A 22,168-nucleotide genomic window follows, 5' to 3' on the forward strand; every position below is an offset into this window, starting at 1 on the left:
TCTCTGTTACTCAGTAGAGTGCAGAGGCACGATCTAGGTTCACTGCAACCTCTGCCTCCTGGGTTCAAGCGATTCTTCCTGCCTCAGCCTCCCAAGTAGCTGGGATTATAGGCGCGTGCCATCATACCTAGCTAATTTTTGTATTTTTTAGTAGATACGGGGTTTCACCATGTTGGCCAGGCTAGTTTCGAACTCCTGACCTCAGGTGATCCACCCGCCTTGGCCTCTCAAAGTGCTGGGATTATAGGCATGAGCCACCATGCCTGGCCGAAAGTCTGCTTTAAGTACTAAAGATATTTATATGCAAATAACTTTTGGAATACTTCCCATTCATAAGTCAGATAAGGCTATAGTCCATTTGGACCGTTTAACTCAGCCCTTAGAATAAGTAGGGACTTAAAAAGTGCCTTTTGCCAATAATCTGTAGAAAGAGGTTTGGGGCATGAAGAGCATGATGTGTCTTCCATTTACAAATTGCTTTTCTGTACATGGGTATCTCCCTCATTCCTGGTTTTTAAAATTTTTATTTGCTACTATAAAAAAGTCAACTTTGGAATAAGTGTAGTTGTCTTGGTGTGGCAAACTTACAATGGCATTGGGATGTGAGGTGTTATTAAAGCTCAAAAAATAAGACCTTAATGTCTTAAATAATTGTTAAAAGCCTAAGATTTTACTTTTAGCAGTAACCCTTGTTCTAGAATATCCTACTAGCTATGCATATTCTTATTTTATTTTATTTTTAAATCAATTTCATTAGGGATTGGAGAGGGAACATTCTTATCTTTTCCACTGGAATTCCCTTTCTCTCATTAAAGCTTCTGCCTAATACATATTTTTGTTTGCTTGTCAACAGTGACAAGTAAAAATGGCGATAAATAATCCAGCAAGCCCATTAAATAACTTCTGGGGTAAAGATAAATAGAAAAATAGAACAATAGCAATCCCTATGGAATGAATGTGTTAAACATACTAATTTGCACTGAGCAGGAAAAGGTTGTGAAACAAATTTAGAACGAATGGGAGAGAAAGGAAAGAGATAGTGGCTCACACTACTTTTCTGACTTTACGTGGGAACACAAGGGCTACTTAAAGTCATTTCTTCCTTGTGGAACTTATTCGCTGTCTATTCCCTCAACTAGCAAGGGATGTAAGTAGTCTAAAGCTGCTGCCATTGCTATATGGAGGAACTAGCAAGGAGAGAAGAAAAACATTGGGAGAAAACAAAAGGTTATTAGGAGGAAAAAGAAGTGTACAGCTCTAGGAAGCGTAATACTTCCTGAAGCCACTGTAACAAAGTACTCCCCACTGGGTGGCTTAGAACAACAGAAGATTATTGTCTTGCAGTTCCGGAGGCCAGAAGTCCAGACTCAAGGTGTTGTCCTCTGAAAGCACTAAAGAAGGACCTGTTCCAGGCCATTCTCCTTGGCTTGTAGATGGCATTCTTCTCCTGTATATTCACATGGTGTCCCCTGTGTGCATGTGTGCCTCTGTGTCCAAATTTCTCCTTTTCATAAGGACACCAGTCATATTGAATTAGGGTCCAGATGGACCCTAAGGGCCTCAGCTTAACTCAATAATCTGCAAAGACCCTATTTCCAAACAAGGTCACATTTAGAGTTACTGGGAGTTAGAACTTCAACATCTTTTGTGGGAACATAATTCAACCTGTAACAAGGAGCGTTTAAGAAAAAGGACAAGGGAGAAGAATTAGGTCCATGTGACACTGTTTCCCGTCGATTTATTGTGCTTCTCATGCTGTGTTGGGTACAAGTGGTCCTCCTCTGGCAGGTGCTGGGGAGCATGGAGTATTTCCTAGAGCAGTGTCTTGTTGGTGATGTATGGTTACCCACTGCCACTCCTGGTTCCTGCAATTAAACCATCACCCTGTCAGAGCAGGAGGAGGTGGCAGAGGAGAGGGACAGTCAAGGAGCGAGGCCAGTCCAGTATCAGCATCTCCTTCTGCCTCCTTGTGCAGAAGAGATCAAATGCCTGAGCCAGTGGTATGAGATAAGTCAGGTGGACATGGGGCAGGTGGGAAGGATGGAGAAACTCCTTGTCATGTATAATGCAAGGAGAGAAACATCTCAAAGGAAGAAGGAAACATCAGATGATTGAAGGAGGAGAAATTCAGATGAATAAGGAGGTAGAAGCACAGAATAATATTCCTATGTAATTTCTTTTTCTTTTATGATCCCTCATATATGTTCAGAATATTACTCTGTGCACTTTTCCTTTCATTATAAGAAAAAATATTCTTTATTTTTATCCCCAGGAATAAGGTGAAAGTTATTAGTCCGCACTCATTTCCTGTGCTCAGTCTGAGACTGGTGACCTCTGGCTGGAATTTACATTACTTTCCTTGAGCAAAAACCTCTGAGTGAGACTGGCTTTGAAATTATCCTGTGGGTGAGAAAGCCAAAAGGTCTCTGATTCTTAGTACCGTATTTCAAAAGGAGCAGTAACAAAACTAGAGCATGCCCGGAGGAGTGTGTAGCCACATGGCCTGTATGGGGTCTGGAAACTGGGTAATGGAACTGGGAATGTCCAACCCAGGGAAGAAACACTTGAGTGCTAGTACACACAATAGCTTCAGATCCTTAAAATGCTGCCAGGTTGAAGGGGAGGGATTTTATTCTCTTTTGTAGCCATAATAACTAGTTCCAGCAGATAGAAGATGGGTTACAGCTCAGTACAAAGAACCCAGTAAAACGGTTTGGGTTAGAGCTGCCCTACCATAGAATAGGTTGCTTAGTGAAATGAGTTCTCTGGCATGGAAAAAGTTCAGGCACGATGAAATGTCCATCAGCTGTAGCCGGGTCCAAGCACTGGATGGGTTGTTTATCAAATGGCCTCTGCTCTGTGTTTTTTTGTTTTTGCTTTTTTCAGACCTGGGAGTTTTATGTTTTATTTTTGGTCCTTAGGTTTATAAATCCCTGCCAAAAATAATGCATCTTCAATAACGGAGACTGTAACTTTGGAGATAAGTGGAGGTTTTAGAACAAATCACTGGATTGTACTCACCTTTCCCTAAACACCCAGACGTCCCACTCCTATGTCTTGTTTAAAGGCTCATTTCTTGGCCTCAGTCCATATGAGGACATTTAGTTTTATTTCTGTGCCATTTTAATTCTGACTGCTTGCCCCTCAAACCTGCAAATATGGTAATTTATATCACTCACATTTGATAAAAGAAATAAGCTTAAGCTACTATATTTTTATTTATGAATTTTGCTTAAAAAGAAATGGAACTGTGCCAGAAGTTTCTGCATTGACTATAATTATTAAGGAAAATAAGAAGTTAGGAAGAAGTGAGAGAAAATTATAGGCCCACTCAGTGGTATGCTAACAGAAAATGTTTGTTCACAGGGAAAATTATGAACAGCCACAAAGACTTTTTTACTTCCGAAAAAAAAAGGACAAAATAATTTCAGCAATTTCAAGTGTCATTTTCCTCAAGTCCTGGTAACATAACAAGCATTTGGCTGCTTTTTCCTTCACGTTCACTGCAACCTGACAGATGAGACACATGGACTCCCTCTTCCTCCCATTCCACCTCCACGACATTTATTTTAAAGACTAGAGCTTTCCTCCTCCAGGATGTTTTGGAGAGGATCTAGTGCATGGACCTCCTTGTTGACTGCTGTTCTTCCTGTATTGTTTCATTAAGTTCCAATTCTACACCCACAGCCAGAGCATCTCCAGGGATGACTTTCTGGTATTTCTTACCATTTTATCTTCCTCATGCCATTTTTCACTGTGTTCCAATTCTTTTCATTTCTTTGGGTTTTGTTGCACTGGCTAATGTATTTCTTATACAGAATATCTCTTTATCCTTGATTTACCAAATAGCTCCCAATATCTGGCTTTGCCTTTCATATCATTCCATACCTAGACTTTTCCCTGTGGTTCTTCATTCTCAGAGTAGTTTTTGTCACATACACATACAGCATTTGGAAAGGCAAATAATAAATCTCATTGGACCTTCCCTCTGCCCTGATCCGGAATTGGCAGATATAGCATAGCACAAAATTGTTATTGCTGGGTTTTGACCCCAAAGTAAAGAGAAGCTCTTCTCAGTTTGTTTGAAATTTTATGGAATTTTGTGGATTAAAATTTCTATGCTCATGACTATATGTTCTGTAATTAAATTTCTATTTATTTCTTGTATCTCTCCTTTCTATTGATAGAAACTGAAAAAGAAATGATGTCTTATATAGTTATGTATAGCATATCAGTATTTGTGCCTTTTTGTCTGCTTTGGTTGAGAAATAAACTGCTTTCAGATGCTCTACTTTTTTACGATATAGTTGAAATCTTGGCACAAAAATTATCACAACAAAATCACCACCTGTATCAAAACATGGCTGCAACACCAACCACAGCCCCTGTTATTATAGACAGCCATGTTCATGACATAAAATTTTACTTTCACAAAGACTTGGAACAGTTCCTCAGTACTTTGTTCCATAGTGAATTTTAACCAACTTTTTTTTTTTTTTTTTTTTTTTAATACTTTAAGTTCTGGGATCCATGTGCAGAACATGCAGGTTCATTACATAGGTATACCAACTTTTTTTTTTTTTTTTGAGACGGAGCCTTGCTCTGTCGCCCAGGCTGGAGTGCAGTGGCGCCATCTTGGCTCACTGCAAGCTCCGCCTCCCGGGTTCACGCCATTCTCCCGCCTCAGCCTCCCGAGTAGCTGGGACTACAGGCGCCCGCCACCAAGCCCGGCTAATTTTTGTATTTTTTTTTAGTAAAGGTGGGGTTTCGCCATGTTGGCCAGGCTGGTCTCAAACTCCTGACCTCAGGTGATCCGCCCACCTCGGCCTCCCAAAGTGCTGGAATTACAGGTGTGAGCCACCGTGCCTGTCCTGTCCTGTGTTTTTTTTATGTTCCTGTAGTTTTCCCAGTTTCCTTTCTCTTGCCCTCATCTCCCCCATGTCCAAGCCTACTCTTTCAAACTGAAGATGATTCTACTCTCACTCACCACCCCTGAAGTCTTTGCTCAGTCCTGGCCTTGTGTGCGTTCCTTTCATCAGTACTTCTTTTCAGGATCAGCTCCTTGTTGTATCCACAGACACATTTCCGTCTCAGCCTCCAGTTTCCTCCGGGTGAGAGGAGTCTAAGATTGCCTCCGTGGAGGTTGCAGTGAGCCGAGATCGCGCCACTGCACTCCAGCCTGGGCGACAGAGCGAGACTCCATCTCAAAAAAAAAAAAAAAAAAAAAAAAAAAAAGATTGCCTCCAGTATTCCTGGGTGGGGTGGTTTGGAAGGGGAGAGAGACAGCACTGCAGCAGGAGCCTTGGCAACACAGTTCCCCATGCTTATCGTCAATTTTGTTTGTTCATTTTCAGTATTTTTATATTGCTTCCCTGCTATTTCCCTCCTTGGGCTCTTCCCGCAAATCAACACTTTCTGCACTTATCTTTTGGAGCAAATTGACATGCTGTTTTTTGGTGGTTCTGGTAAGTCGTTTACATTCTATTCTTCCTGTAAAGGAATTCAGAGTTCAGATAAGGACTAAATAGCCTTAGGCAGGAGATGAGAGGCTAGTTAGGTTTTCTTTGTCCTGAGCATTTAAATGACTTCAGTTTGGATCAGTCTGGGTGATGATGGGCCTGTCCAGATTTCCTGTAGCCAAATTGGAAGAGGTCCACTTAGCTTGGTTGAGCGTAAGCACAGAGACAAGGAAGGGTAAATTCTCTGTGATTTGGAATAGGTTTGAGGCCCTTCAAACTATTCCCTAAAAAAACACTCCATGTGTGAATGTGTGTGAGCATGTGTGAGTGGATATAAGTGTGTGTGTGTGTATTTGAGCACACACATGCTCAAGTCTGGGAGTGCATCAATGTGGTGAGCTTGTGGGTTGACACTGTGCTGTGTATTGTGTGTGTACCTATAGAGACAGGTGATCTGTGTCCCTAAACCATCACTGTGACCCTTTTAATGTCATACTTTAGATTCAGACCAAGGTGGATATAATCTCACGACGTGACATAAATTGCTTAACTTTTCAGCCTACTCTTCTCTTCTCTAAATGGAAATAAACATCATGACCTCATAGGGTTGCTATAAAGAGTAAATGAAATCATGTGCATAATGCAATCACTGTTACCACCCCCATAACACATACACGTACACACACACACACACACACACTACATAGGGACACTTGCTTATTCCCTTTCCCGTCTCCTCTCTCCTCCTGCCTTCTCCCTCCTTCTCCTTCCCATTTATTCTATTGAATTGCTATCTAGGACCTTTTCCTTGACCACCAGCTTTCAACTGTAAGCCATGAGGTCTCCCTACCTTCATTCTGACACATTCACATGGTCTTTTAAGAACATTGTAAAGCATTCTTTCTGAGTACTTTCCTCTTGAAATTTTAGTTAATGGTAGTCTCTTTCTTGCACCTGTGAGTCACCCAGTGCCTTTTGATGGATCCCATAGATGTATTCTTTACCCCTTCAGCAGGCATCTTGTATGCGAATGTGCAACCATCTCTTCACTGTTTTACATTTGTTGATTTTAAGAATGGCGGATCTAGAAAAGAACTGTTGATGTTTGTGTTCCAGCTGTGTCTGGGATAACCTCGGCTGTTTACAGTGTGGCCCGGAGCGTCTTGGCTGCCGCCCTGCTCCACGCGGTCTGCTTCAGTGCAGTGAAGGTAGGTGTGAGGACCATGGGCCCTCATCCTTCTCGAGTCATTAAATTAACTTATTTTTTTAAACAAATGAATGTTTTTTCCAAAATTACAAGAGAAATCGGATCTGTGCAAATCAGGGAGTGACTGTGTGGCTGAGTGAGGCCTCAGTAGTGTTAGAAGACAGGTCAGGATGCCTGGTTGGCCCTAATGTGAAAGGCCCCCCACCTCCTGGCCTGGCCTCCCCTCTGCAGATGTCTCTCTGCTAAGATCGGTTAGTGACAGTGGGAGGGGCTGCTGCTTAACATGTTGGTCAGTGGAACCCATGTGTCTGCCTTCACTTCCTGAAATACCACTCAAAAGACAATAAAGGAATACAATTGCTTAAAGCTAGATAGACAAGAGGACAGAAGAGGATATGACAGCCACAAAATATTAGAATCTAGAAAACAGAGGGACTATAGACTTACCCAGAAGGGGAAAATACAAACCTAACCTGGCAGCAAGGGAAGCCTAAGATGATGAGAAAACAAGATAAACACGAACTTCAGAAAACACAAAGTTGTGTCAGGCAAGAAACGTATCTATTGTAGGTACCTGGCTCAGCTGTGAACCATATTTATATAGTAATCTGAGTAATCATCATGTTATATCGCTAATAGAAGAATGGGGGAGGTGAAGTGTGATGGAGGAGTTCCAAATCCTGTCTTCCATATTAGAAAATCAGCAAATAACATCTAAAATTGAAAATAAAAATCAAGAAATAGCACAGCAAGTATTTCATTTGAAAATATGGAAGTAAATATGGAGAAGAAATAGCTGAGTCATTGCCTTCAGGAAGCGGGAATTAGGGCAGGGGTTTGTGTAGGTGGGACCACTACTGTTTGTTTTCAGTGTTGTAGAGCTGTAGAGTGGCCATTAAGTCTAAAAATAACAGTATACATAATGTCCTCAGGGGCATCTTCAATCAGTAACAAATAAATTAATATTATACATATTTCTGGACTTACGGTTTAACAGTTTAAACCACAGGTACTCCTTTGATAAAACAAAAATTAAATGTAAAAGAGTAAATAAAAATAATATATGTTCCAAAGTGTTTTTAATATAAATCACGTAACATTTCTTAACTCACTTTTTAAAAAGATTAACTTAAATCATATTAAACTGATCAATGTCAGTGGCAGAAAGATAATTGTTTATTTCCCTTTGTGAAAGAGAATGAATTCAACATTTTTCTCTCTCAATATTTCACAGTAATCAATGGAGTAATTATCTTGCTCCTTCTATTCCTATCATATAGATATTTTCTTTCAGAAAAAAAGGGGAGGGGCCTGGGAGGAAGGTTTCTGTATCTAATATACAAAGGTAATTTATGTGCTTGTAGTGGCCCGTTTGTTACCACATTTATCCTGTCATGTAGACCAACAATTATCTAAACAGTGTTTCCGGTGTTCTTTCTTTTGACCTATGTTCCTTTATTTAATCATAGGATCCCAGGTATACTTCATTTAGGAAAAGTACTTGGATGAGTATTTTCTGAGTCCTTGTACTTCTGAGAACATCTTTCCACTGTCTTTTGGTAAAATGGCTGCCTATACAACTCTGGGGTCACAGGTGTTTTTCTGCAGGCACCTTAGTATATTGCTCTGTTGTGTTCTGGAATTATTTGTTTGCTTGTTCATTAATTTTTAAAAGTCAGGTTTAAAGTTCAGCTTTTGAAAATGTCCAGTTTGGTTAGTTTTAATAAATAAATAAATAAATAAATAATCCTACAATCAAGTTATGAGAGCATTTTCACCAACTCAAAAAATGTTCTTGAATTCCTTGTAGTCAGTCTCTTCCCCTATCTCCAGCCTCTGGCCACCATTCATCAGATTTCTGTCTTTGAAGCTTCTCTGGAATCAAATCTGTCAGGGCATGATGTATATACAATAAAATCCACTAATTTCAAGTGTACAGTTAGATGTATTTTGACAACTGTGTGTAGACAAGTTACCACCATCACAATCATGACACAAACTGTTCCCCCATCCAGAAGTATGTTTTCATGTTCACTTGCAGTCAGTCCCCTCTCCATACAATGTTTTTATTTATCCTAAGTGAATACCTGAGTGAGATTGCTAGATCACATGGTAAGTTTTTATTTAACTTTATAAGAAATTGCCAAACTGTTGTCCAGTTTCTATACCATTTTTCTTTTCCCTACCCTCACATAATCTTTGATTTCCAAGTGTTCTAGGTTCTTGCTGACAGTTAGTACTGTCAGGTTTTTCTTAAATCCATTCTCGTGTGAACCAGTATCTGATTGTAGTTTTAATTTGCATTTCTCCAATAATGAATAGTGTTGAACATCTTTTTGTATGTTTCACATTTGTATAACTTCATTGATGAAAAATTTGCTTGTCTTTTGTCCATTTAAAAATTATATGTATGCCATATTATTGAGACATAAGAGTTCTTTACATAATCTAGATACAAGTCCTTTAACAGATATATGCTACACACATTTTTTTTTTTCAGGCTGTGGCTTGTCTTCTCATTTTTTTAACAGTATATTTTGAAAAGCAGAAATTTTTAGTTACAATGAAGTCCAATTTATCTAATATTTATTTTATGGGGTTTTTTTATGTCTTACCTAGCATTTACCTAACCCTAAGTCACAAATATTCTTGTACTACAAGTTTTATAGTTGTATTATATTTAGATTTGATTTGAATATACTTATATTTAGATTTGAAATCTCTTTTGAGATGATTTTTGTGTATGACATGAGGTGAAGGTTGAGATTTACTAGTACCATTTGTTGAAAACACTAACCTTTCTCCATTGAATTATCATGGAACGTTTAGAACCAAAAATTAATCATTTCATTGTTCTGCATGCCTTTCTTTATGTTAGTATTACATTGTTTTTATTACTGCAGCTATATAATATGCTTTGAAATCAGATAGTGTGTCTCCCAATTTTATTCTTTTTCAAAATTGTTTTTGCTATTAAAGGTCATATTTCTTTAAAAGTAAGTTTTACACTATGTTTGACAATTCCTACCAAAATTTGCAAAAATTTTCATTGGGATTATGATGAATTTGTAGATCAATTTGGGGAGAACTGACATCTTAACAGTAACTTTTTGATCCATGAACATGGTATATTGTTCCATATACCACAGTCTTTGTTACTTCGTTCTCAGGTCAGGAGTATTTTGTATCTTTCAACCTGCAACTATTGCACCTTTTTGTGCATTATATGTTATTTTAAATGGCATTGTGTTTTATAATTTAAATTTTCAATTGTTAAGTAATACTAAATACAATTTATTTTGTAATATTTCAGCCTTTATCTTGCAAGCTTGCTAAACAAATGTATTAGTTCTGGTAGTATTTTAGTAATTTCTTTAAGATTGTCTACCATAGATTGTCATGTCTATCAATAAACACAATTTTATTTTCCTTTCCAGCCTGTATGCCTTTGATTTCTTTTTCTTGCTTTATTGCAGTGGCTAGGACCTCCAGAGCAATGTTGACAAAGTGCTGAAATCAGACATCTTTGCCTTGCTCCCAAGTTTAGGGGAAAAGTCTTTCACCATTAAGTATGAAGTTAGCTATGGAAATTTTCCAGATGCCCTTTATTGGGCTGAGTCATTTCCCTTAGATTTCTAATTTGCTGAGAGTTATCATCATAAATGATGTTAAATTTTGTCACTTTTTTTCTGCATCTATTGAGAAGACCATAATGATTTTTTTTAAAGCAATTGTTAGGAAGAATTACATAAATTATTCAGTGTAGAACCAACATTCCATTTAAAGGATGGGCCCCATTTGGTCATGCCATATTGTCTTTTTAAATATATTGCTCAATTTTATTTAACAATATTTTGTTGAGAAATTTGATGTCTATGAAGTTTCTAGTTCTCTAATTTTTTTTTTTTTTTTTTGAGATGGAATCTCACTCTGTCACCCAGGCTGGAGTGCAGCAGCGTGATCTTGGCTCACTGCAAGCTCCACCTCCTGGTTTCATGCCATTCTCCTGCCTCAGCCTCCCGAGTAGCTGGGACTACAGGAGCCCACCACCACGCCCAGCTAATTTTTTGTATTTTTTAGTAGAGATGGGGTTTCACCATGTTAGCTAGGATGATCTCAATCTCCTGACCTCGTGATCCGCCTGCCTCGGCCTCCCAAAGTGCTGGGATTACAGGTGTGAGCCACTGCCCCCAGCCTAACTTTTCTTTTCTTGTAATGCTTTGTCTTGTTTTGACATTATGTAATGGCTTGATAAAATGAGTTGGAAAGTGTTTCCTTTTATATTATAAAAGAGCTCATATAAAATAGCTTATGTTCTTACTGAACTTTTTTATATAGTAATATTTGGTTTTATTGATCTCTTAGATGAGATGTATTCTTTTATACTCTAAGTGGTCAATTATCTCATAAAGATATTTAAAAATCTTTAAAATTATATTTCCTTTACGTTATTTTAAAAAATAATTTCTGCAATGTACATTTCTTTGTGTAGATTCATCTTTCTGCTTGCCATCATATTTCTCCTGTCTGAAGAACTTTCTTTAAGAAATCTCATGGTGCAGGTCTGCTAGTAATAAAACTTTCAGCCTTTGTCTGAAACACATCTCATTTTGCCTTCACTTTTGAAGGATATCTTCACTGGTACAGAATTCTGCTTAAAAGCTTTTTTCCCCTGGTACTTTCAACATGTTCTGTTTTCTTTTGTCTTGTATAATTTCTGATTAAAAAATCTGCCGTTATTCCAATATTTGTTTCTCTGTTAGTAACATTTCTTTTTTCTCTGACTGCCTTTAAGATTTTCTCTGTCTTTGTTTTCAGCCATTTGACAATGCTGTGACTAAGTGTATGGCGTTTATTTTTTATTTTACTTAGGATTCTCTGAACCGTTTGATTTGTGAGTTGTTTTGGAAAATCTTTAGCCATTCTCATTTCAAATATGTCTTCTGCCTTGTTCTGTTTTTCTTTTCTTCTTGGGCCTCCAATTATATACATGTTAGATCATTTAATATTGCCCCACATCATTTGTATGCTGTAGTCTTTTTTTCCACTCTTTTTTCCTTCTTTGGGTTTTAGTTTTAATAATTTTACTGACCTATCTTGAAGTTCACCAGTTCTTTCTCCTGCTGTGTCTAGTCCGATGATAAACTCACGAAAGAACCAACATTTCTATTTGATGTCTGTAGATAGTTTTCATTTTTCTTTCGAAATTACCCATCTGCGCATGAATGATGTCCATTTCTGTCACTAGATTCTTCAACATATTAATCATAGTCATTTTAAAGTTGAGATTTTTGTAAATTATCTGGCTTTTTCTTGTTGTCAGGCTGTGAGCAGGACACTTGTGGATTTCTACATCTGAATTGGCATCACTTGTCAGTGTTTAGTTTTGAAGAGAAAAACAATAGGGCTAAAATTTCTTTGTTGAATTTTTATAGAATTCTTTCCTACAGTCTGAAGTTTAAAAGAAGTTAGTGGACTATGATTAGGCATGGTTCTCTTTAAGTTTTCTGGAGCACCATGCCCATTTTCACTTTTCATATTGAAAACTTTATCTAGAGGAAAAGTTTCCCTGTTATGTTTTGATTAATGACATTGTTGATTCTGTTCACATAATATGATTTAATTTTTCACAGGCTTTAACTTTTGGCTGTCTTTCATGTCTCTCATTTCTTTTTCATCATTTTCCTCTCCTTATAGTTTTCCTTTGAGTTCTGGTACAGTTCTAGAGTTTCTCATTTCAAGAATGAAGAAACCAACAAATATTTATTGAGAAGTTATTGTGTACTAGGAATTATACTAGTTTATATATATACTAGTTATAAAATATAATTTATAAAATATAAATTATGTAAAATAATTTGATAAATTATAATAATATAATATATAAATTATATATATTATTGAAATATATTAAAATAATATATAATTATATATAATATATAAGTCTAAATAATAAATGCAAATTAAAATGTATTTATTGTTACAGTAAGAACTCTTAACATGAAATCTATCCTTTTAACTTTTTGTGTGCAATTCAGTATTGTTATCTGCAGGCATAATGTTATACAGCAGATCTCTAGAATTCTTTTGCACTATGATATATATTTTATATAATTTACTTCACATAGCATAACTGAGACAAGTACTATTATCCTAATTTTACAGTTATAAATTTTATTTTCTGCATTGTTTGCTGTTTGGTCTACTGATAAATTGCAGTTTGAAATTTGATATTCATATTATTCGACCTTCATAATTGCTTGCTTAGCTTTAAAGTTGAGACTTTAAATCAGATATTTTCTAAAAATTTCTTTTTTTTGATGTAAATGTGCTTTAGAAAGCTTCTGTAAGTGGTCCCTTTAGAGAAATATCTCATTTTAAGAATGCTTTTTGTTTGTCATGTGCTTTTTTTCCTCATTTCGCAGTGAGAATATGTCTTTGATAACCTAGCATCGTCTCTGTTCAGTTCATAGACCTGTTTTGTGTTTGGCCTGTAGAATGTTTAAAATTTTTTTCGAGCCAAGATTTAATATTAGGACAGTCAGTGTAAAAATATGATTCTCCTACTTCTCTTAAACAATGTGAAGATCCGGCAACACTGGGCTGACCTTCCCATTTGGTAACAACCTGCTGACACTGAATAGTAACTCACAGCTACCGCAAACTCACAGGTCTCATCATGTCCTATCATTTTTTATGCCTGAGCCACATAATGTATATATGTCACTTGGCTGCCCACATTGATGTTAGATTTTATGACTTTTGTCTTATAGTCAAGAAAGAATTGAACTGGTTTCTGTTAGGGAATTGTAAGACTCCTTGGTCAGATCTTTTCAGAGGTACCTCATGTCTGAAACACAGGAAGAGAGGAAAATGAAACAAAACATGTTTCAGTAATACACTACTAGTTCAGAGATGATTTTTCCCAGGGAAAATGTCTTATTGATGGAGTTTGGGGTAGTTATATCAGGAAGCTCATCACAGGCAGTAGATATGAAGAAATGCCTGGGACAGTGGTTATCTCTGTTTTACCCTCTTGGCTCTAACTTCTACATCCATGACCTGAATGAATAAATGCTGCCGCCTCTACGACAGCAGGAGTTGCTGCAGACTGCCCATCCACAGAAGTGCAAGGCCAAGTGGTAAAATGTCTGCAAACCCCTTGGTCTATACTCACTTCCAGCCCTTCTGCCTCTCATTTAGGTGATGTTAGCAGAGGTCTTTTCCTGTTTACTTCCTCAGTGCACTACTGTCTTTCAAATGGAGAGAGGAGTTGGAGTCACACCTTACAATCTTCTTTCAGTCTAGACCCATCTATAATATAAGGTCTGGCATAAATTCCTCAGGGTCTATGACTTGTGCACGAGTAACTTGCTCTGGTTCCCAGTGTGGGTTCAGGCTTTTCTCTTTTTGAATATTTTATTGGATACTTAATGAGCTCTAGGGAGAGGGAGATCTTGTTCTTGATGTTCTTGATGCCATTTGGACTGGGACCCCACACTTTACCCTTCTTGGCAACCCTGAATAGCAAACAGCATCTGATGTAAATATCATTGTACTTGATTAATGGAAACGGAAACATGCATGCTCTCTGTAACTGATGCAGAAGCTGAAAAGTTCGTATTCTGTGATAGTCGACACATATTTATTTGTTCAGCAATAGCTCTGCTGGGTACTGTAAAGATATGGGAGGAGGAAAAGACATTCCTTTCTCCTCAGGAACTTAACATGCATTTGACAAATGCTGAACACCCATAATTATCAGTTCAGATACTCTCAAAAGTAATGTGCGTTCATGGATTGTTACACAACTTTTTCTTGCAAAATTCTTAAAGAGTTTTAGAAACTACTGAAGAATCTGGTATTCAAAAAATAGAGTATCTTGGGTTTTTACCTAGTTGCTGGACAGATACTGTTATTCCCTCACCTCCCCAAATGTGGCTCCATTTTCATGTCAGACATTGCTAATTGATCACAGCATTTTTTTCTAACTGAGGTCAGTAGTACCTCGGGCTGCCCAGGAGATACTACAGTCAGCCAGTGCCAACTGATCAGAGCCAGCCCAAGAGATAAACTCTATTCTCTAGCCTGGGCTGAGACTTTTATTTCTGTTTTCTATTCAGTTTATGGCTTGTTATAGGTGTAAATCATTGTTGGATCAGAGTAAATAGATTCCATTTTGAAAGCACGCCATTAACTCTGTGATGGAAAGAAACATTTCAAGAACTCTGGGGTTTACTTAGGTGTTGAAACAGGCTTTGACCAATTGAAACTGGGGTTTATTTCATCTCAGGGAGGTATTGACTTCCCTTTCTCAGCATAGAACAAAGATCATTTGCAATAAATACTATAGTCTGTAGTAAAAAACAAACAAACAAACAAACAAACCTTAATGTTCTAACCGTATTTTGAAACACCTTTTGGTAAAAATAGAGCAATTTGAATTTCTTCCTTCTCATTTGTACGTCCTGAGTTTTCTAATGGTCTCAGACTGACTCTCCACTTGAAGATGCAGCACCTATTAAATGCTGTGAATTGAATGAATGTGGTTAGCAAATTGTCAAGAGGGTCCTTAGGAAACAAGAAAAGCTCACCCATCTTCAATCGAACTCCCACTTACCCAGAGCTGTGATTCTACTTCTTGTTTAACGGTGCTTTTGTTTATACCTTTTATGCTTACTCTTTGCATTGCTGGAATTGATTTTTTTTCCTTTCATCTCTAGTGCATCATGATGGATTGATGGATCCTTGTGAACCATTTCAGCATGTCAGCTGCCTTGCTAGCAATACAGTTTTCCATATGGGTCATGATATATGTGTTTATTTCCTTAATTTTTATTATTATCACTTGGTAGAAGCAGATTCAGAGACCATGAGTTAATTTTGTCCTCTGGAATATTAATTAGGGAAAGAAAATTTGATTCCTCTTTTAATTTCATATTCTCTTTGACTCGTCCAAGATGGTACCAAGTAACATATAAATGGACTCCCTCATTGACTTAAATAGTATTCGACAGTGATCTACAGAAACAACCAGAATATTTGCTCCTTGGAGAAATAGCTCAGTAGTTAATTAACTGGGCTTTCTGTGTCTGGATAAACTATGATTTCTATTTTTTATTGTCCTTTACAAAGAGATTCTTTTTTATTGATGGCAAGGGGATCCAGAGGTTGAAGCACATTATTATAATTTAATGTTTCCCACGTATCCTTAACAACTGCTTGCGGGGGAGCTTTTCCTATATTTCTTCTGGGTCCCACAGGATTGCAGCCTAACATCATGCTACTTTACAGGCACTCAGGGTTTAAAATCTAATTGTAAATGTAAAACAAACTCATAGTTCTAGATATTATTTAATGCTGAAGTGGACCTGAGATGCCTCCTAGTCCAATTCCTTCATTTTATTATTTAAAATGAGGAAGTGAACATCCAAAGAGAGATTAAGTAATTTACTCCGCATCACACACCCCACGTCCCAGATCTATGTCTTTTCAGTCTTCCTTTTGTGCCATCCTCACTACCACACTTGAAGTATAAATATATTTATCTAGTTGAAAGAACAGTTCACAGCATATAAGACAGTTGCAGATCAATGGTTCTTTAACCTACAAAATAATTTCCGAAGTGTCTTCTCATTTGCCCCTTGCTATATCTCCATGTAATCGATAAGGAAGATATCAACATTCCTGTTTTCCAGTGGTGAACCTGAAACACAGAATGCTTATTTGCCTAAGGGTGCATGACTAATTCACATTGTTTTTTCCATTGTAAAATGGATTAGTAGTACCTACCGCATGTGGATGTTTTAAGAAGCAAATAGAATCAAATCAATAATGTCTATAAAGTGCCTGGCTAAAAGTTCCTGTTAAGTGGTGTGGGAGGCTGAATTCTAAGATGGCCCGAGACTCCTATCCCCTGGCATACATGCCTTGTACAATTTCCTCCCCTTGAATGTGGGCAGGACTTGTGAAGGGGATGGGATGTCACTCCTGTGATGAAGTTACATTATCTGGCAAACTTGAAGGGATTTCACAGATGTAGTTATGGTTCCTAATCAGGTAACTTTAACTTAAATTAAAATTTAACTTAAAAGGGAGATTGCCCGGTGTGGTGGCTCATGCCTGTAATCCCACCACTTTGGGAGGCTGAGGAGGGTGGATCATGAGGTCAGGAGTTTGAGACCAGCCTGACCAACATGGTGAAACCCCATCTCTACTAAAAATACAAAAATTAGTTGGGCATGGTGGCGTGCACCTGTAATCCCAGCTACTTGGGAGGTTGAGGCAGGAGAATCACTTGAACCCGGGAGGCAGAGGTTGCAGTGAGCCGAGATCACACCACTGCACTCCAGCCTGGGTGACAGAGCAAGACTTCGTCTCAAAAAAATGGAGATTACTCTGAGTAGGTCTGACCTAAAAAGGGAGATTATTCTGAATGGGTCTGACCTAATCAGAAGAGCCCTTTAAAAGGGGGTCCAGAGGGCAGGGACAGAAAAAGCAGTAGAGACCCTCCCTTACTGGCCTAGAAGAAGTAAACGGCCAGGTTATTAACTGCTGATGGAGGTAGCAACATGGCAAAGACCCAGAGCAAAGGCCTCTAGGAGCTAGAACAGGTCCCAGTGGACAGCCATCCAGGAAATGGGGACTGCAATCCGACAGCCAGGGGGAGCTGAGCTCTGCCTACCACCAGTGAGCATGGAAGAGGACCCCGAGTGTGAGATAAGATCAGAGGTCCAGCCAACACTGACATTTCAGTCTAGGAGACCCTGGGCAGAGGACGCAGCCACACTCTGCTCAAGCACCTGACCTAGGAAACTGTGAGATCATACATTTGTGTTATTTTAAACTGCTAAGTTTGTGGTAATTTGTTACACGGCAATAGAAAGCTAATACCAACGATAACTATTCTTAGCATAAATAGTTGGTGGTTATGATGACTGTAACCACAATGTTAATAATGCTAATAGTAATAAATTTGAAAGTAAAACCTAAGTTTTAACTCACTTTTACTTATATCAGACTTCACATTATATTTTTTGGCTAGAATTGTATCATTTCTAGCTGCAAGAGACCAGGAATAATAAGTCTTTTGGCTGTCTGAACAAATTGCAAGGAAGTATCTGCTGCTGAGGATGAAGGGGAAACCGATCTCAGCCAGCCAGCTCGTGCTTTCTGCCATGCTTCCCTTCCTGGTCAGCAAAAAAGTAGAATTGACCCTCAAACCTAGTTACTGCTGGATTATTATGACCCTCAAGCTTGACGGTGTCAGCTGACACTGATTTGGGGAAAAAACAGGAAGAATATTGATTGATAGCTCAGAAGTTGTTCAAAATGGAATTGCAATTGTTGAGTGAAGTAAGATTTGGACTTGGGGGTTTTGGTAGTAAGCCCCGAGAGCATGCTGGGATCAAATCCAGAAATGTAGTGACTGATGGGGAGTGAGGGATACAGAGAGGAGAGGGTAGGTGGAAAACAGCATTCTAGGCCCAGAATTTGAGCTGTTGTGACCCTAGTAGTGATGGAAGACAAAACTTGTTTCAGTGACACCAGCCAAAGTTTATCTTCTCTCTTCCAGAATCCTGAGGACAACATTGTCCTATTGATGTTCATTCAATCCTTGTTTTTTTCTGTATATAATCAATTCTATGTGAAAAATATAGATACTTACCACAATAACTAGTAAAAGCCTGTTTCCTCATGTGTAAAATGGGCAATACTTTTACCTTCGATGTGTTTTAAAAACTACGTGTGGTCGTGAATGTTAAGCAGCAAGTCAGGTAGTCGCTGCCGAATGCATGGGAGCTGTTGCTGTGTTTCTTCTTGCTTGTGCACACTTTTCATTGCTCTTTGAAGTCACAGAGTGTGGTTTATATATGCTGCTTTTTATGTCCTATTAGTGTGTCACATAAAAGGTATGCTATAAAAAATCTTGGATTGAATAATTACAGATAACTTGCAAAAGGGCAATGAGAAGGAAAGTAAATGTTAATGTTTTCCCTGAAGTACACGTATTTGTGTGTATGTGTGTGTGTGTGTGTGTGCATTTCTATGTATTTATCCATGTAGCTATAGATAGACTTGGATACATGGGACCCGTTATTCTGTCTTGCCAGCTAACTATCTCATTTTTCTTCAGTACCTATCTCTAAAAGTGAAATACTGTCTTGATTCATAAACATATCATGTTTTTCACCAAAATGAAGAAAACAGTATGAAATAAGAAGAATCTACTCTTAGCAGATAGTGAAGTCTGACTTGCCATATGTGTTCACATAATTGTTCATTTATTTGCGGGACACATATTGACCTATAATTTAGGGTCAATGCGAGGCACTGGGGGAGCCCCTTCTGGGGTGTTCAAGGTCCATGAGGAATATGGACAAGAGCTGCTACAGGGGTGCACTCTAGGGGTTCGGGGATGCCAGAGCCTAGAAGGTATCCATTGCACACCCACACGTGCCGGCCACATGACACTCCGCAGGCCGTGTGTGAAGTAAGAAGAGAGAGCACAGTTCAGGGACTGGGTGACACATCTTTCCCTACTAAATTTCGGGAACTTTATGGGCCCAGCACTCCTTTTACTTAAAGATGGGATTCATGTCAAAAATAGACCTAGAAATAGGACTTATACAGAGTCAAAATGGTACAATCTCGTTCTTATTTTAGGATGTATAAAACCTCAATCTCAAAAATGTCCCTATGTTTAATGCGATAAAAAAATCAGTTTCTTTAAAAAGAAAGTATTTAAACCTGATATGAAAGGCATAGCAAAGCGAGAATTCGGCCTGTTGATATTCACTTTATAATCAAACCCTCAGTTAGTCTGTCCCATAAATTCCAACATAAGAGGTGTCTAAAACTTCTAAGGAAAAAAATGCTGGAATTCAGACTGTGTTCAGAGTGTGCTTTTTTGTACAAAGCCGAACTGCCCTATGCATTCTCGTCAGATAATTCCCAAATGCATGTGAAATCTACCACAGAATTGTAGGACTATTAGACAGTTTTATTACTACCTCATAAAAATATTTCAAAACCTGTGGGAGTTTTATGAAACCAGCACTCATCAATCCTTATCATTCCCAATTTTGAGGCCCATGAGATGTGTCTCAGAGCAATTAGAGATGTTAATTTTGAAGCAAACTGTCACATGATAAATGCTTCATTATCTGTGGGCAATAGACCATTTAAAACTTTATCTCTTTCCAAAATCTTTATATCTTTAGATATACATTTGTAAATTTTAAATCTTTATAAAATTGATCCCTTCTTACTCTGAGCCGTTGCTCTACATGTGTTTCAACAAGCCCTGAAATAGGCAACAAGCACTGAAATAGGCAGGTAGCTCAATAGATTTCCAAGCACTGTTGTGTGGATGGATGCATAAATGGATGAAACAGCCTGTAATGCTGGGAACTTGTAAGTTACAGTGCTTATTAAAGCATCCTAACCTTTTTTTTTAAATGAAAAGTGGTGAGATGTCTACATATTTTTCACAGTTAGCTATATACACATTTAAGGTGGTGGGGTACATGGAGCACTGAATCAGGGCTGTGGAGGCTGGTACTGGTCTTACCACCTTGGGCAAGTCTCTTTCTTCCTGTCTCCTTGCTTGATCAATAACTTAAGGTGAGACCATCTCAGTTATGAAGTTCCTTCCAACTCTAAAGGTAATCTTTCTTGAAGATAGTGGGTTTTGGAAAATGGCAGTCTGCATATGAAGGGATAACCCGTGATGTTGATAATCAAGTAATCTCTCTTGTCCTTGTTTCCTTGAGAAATCAACCTCCAATCTGAGGGATGTGTGTGTGTGTGTGTGTGTGTGTGTGTTTATGTATGTATACATCTGCATTAGTTGAAAAAGTGAACAGGTAACCTGGAGAATGAGGGTGTTTCCAGGAGAGAGCCTCAGAAGATCCAGGTGGTTTGCTTTGTTACCATGTGTCAAAACTCAGGGAAGGTCAGTTTTTTTTTTTTCTGAGAAAGAGTTGTGTGGAAGTGTGAGGTTGGGCAAGTAAACATGAAAATTAGCACCTGGAATATGGACTCCTTAACACCTTGTATCCCACCCTTTTCTTGGAAGAATAAGTGTGCCCCGCTGGCATCACTTTGCTTTTTCTTGTTGAAGGACATAAACATCCTTCTTCCTGCCCCTGTGGCCACATTGCCATTTACTCCTGTTCAACAATTTACCCCGAAGCTATTAGTTATCCTTAAAAGAAATCATATGTAATGGAAGAATGAATACAGACTTCTACTAATATAGGACAGAAACCAGGAGTGTAACAGCTGTCCTTGGTGTTTTTGTTGGAAATGTTTGATTAAATATCGAAGTAGAGAGAAAATGAGAGGAGATTTAGGCAAGGAGTATTGAGGGAATAAAAGTAGGTAAACTCAATTATCAAAATATATTTGGAGCCTGGACTTAATTTATTGTCAGCAAAGACCATCCATCATGGGTACCCTTTCTTTTCCAATTAATGAAAAACTAACACTGACATTCAACTTTGCTGGGGACAAGGCTGTTTTAAACCTCATTAAGAAAGGTGTCGTCATCCCCTTTTTACAGAATAGGAAGCTGAACCACCGAGAAATTAAGTGCCTTCCACAGAACAATTCATTTCAACGATGAGTGAGCCTGGAACCAACTTCTGCCAACACTTGTTCCCTTGACCTTTTCTCTGATCCATGTCATGAGAATTATTTCTAGGGTCTTAGTTACTCATTTCTCATAGGAATTTCTTCCAGGGTCTTCCTATGTATGGGCTACATGTGAGAGAAAAGGTTCCACCTTCACAAAATCATGAATTAAATACACAGCGCTGGTTGGTGCAGATGAATCAATGACAAGAAATAGAAGTTAGCAGGTTCTTCTTCTTTGGAAAACGTTTTGTGTTTATTGTGTAATGGTCAAGTATGAAATGAAATAAGAGAAGCCCTAGGTGGATGGACAGAGCAGGGTGAAGTCGATGTAAGGATGGAAGAGCCAGCCCTATCTGCCCTGCTTGGCTCTTCCAGAAGCCCCTGCAGCGGAAGGACCACGTTCTGCATTTGTGTGCAGGGATCCACTTAAATGCCATTCCTTTGACTCATGTGAGCTTCTGCTTCCTGCTGTGTAGCCCCTCGTGTGCTCTGTGAGCAGCTCATTGTCCCCTCATCTCTCATACTTGACTGCAGTTATCCATGTGTCTTTCCTTTCCAAGACTCTCTCTGTCCTGTTCATGGTTATGCTTCTGGGTACCCAGCACATTGTAGGAATGAATGAATGTTTGATGCGTGGACTCTTAGGAAAGCATAAAACTCAAGTTTCAGAATAACTTTCCTGTTGCTGGGGGTACTGTTTGAAGGAATAATGAGAAGCACATAGTCAGGAGATTGCCTTTTCTCTGATAATCTCATCACTTCCGCAGCATTTCACTGCCTGATCCACATTTGATGTAAGCTACTCAATTCCTTCATCTTCTTTTCTTGCTGAAAATTCTTGTCCACATGAGTCATTATGAAA

At 38.4% G+C, this 22,168-nt stretch overlaps 1 protein-coding gene across 2 annotated transcripts in view; it reads left to right on the plus strand.

Annotated features, from left to right (window-relative positions):
• PCNX2 (pecanex 2) overlaps positions 1–22,168 on the plus strand; it is a 309,377-nt gene that overhangs the window by 90,862 nt on the left and 196,347 nt on the right. For both annotated transcript variants that reach the window (XM_024927813.4, XM_034949151.3), the window contains 2 exons: positions 5,355–5,465; positions 6,576–6,667. In XM_024927813.4, coding sequence (XP_024783581.4) covers positions 5,355–5,465; positions 6,576–6,667 — 203 coding nt within the window. The remainder of the gene's footprint in view (positions 1–5,354; positions 5,466–6,575; positions 6,668–22,168) is intronic.

Source organism: Pan paniscus, chromosome 1 (genome assembly GCF_029289425.2).
Source record: "Pan paniscus chromosome 1, NHGRI_mPanPan1-v2.0_pri, whole genome shotgun sequence".
Lineage (NCBI taxonomy): Eukaryota > Metazoa > Chordata > Mammalia > Primates > Hominidae > Pan > Pan paniscus.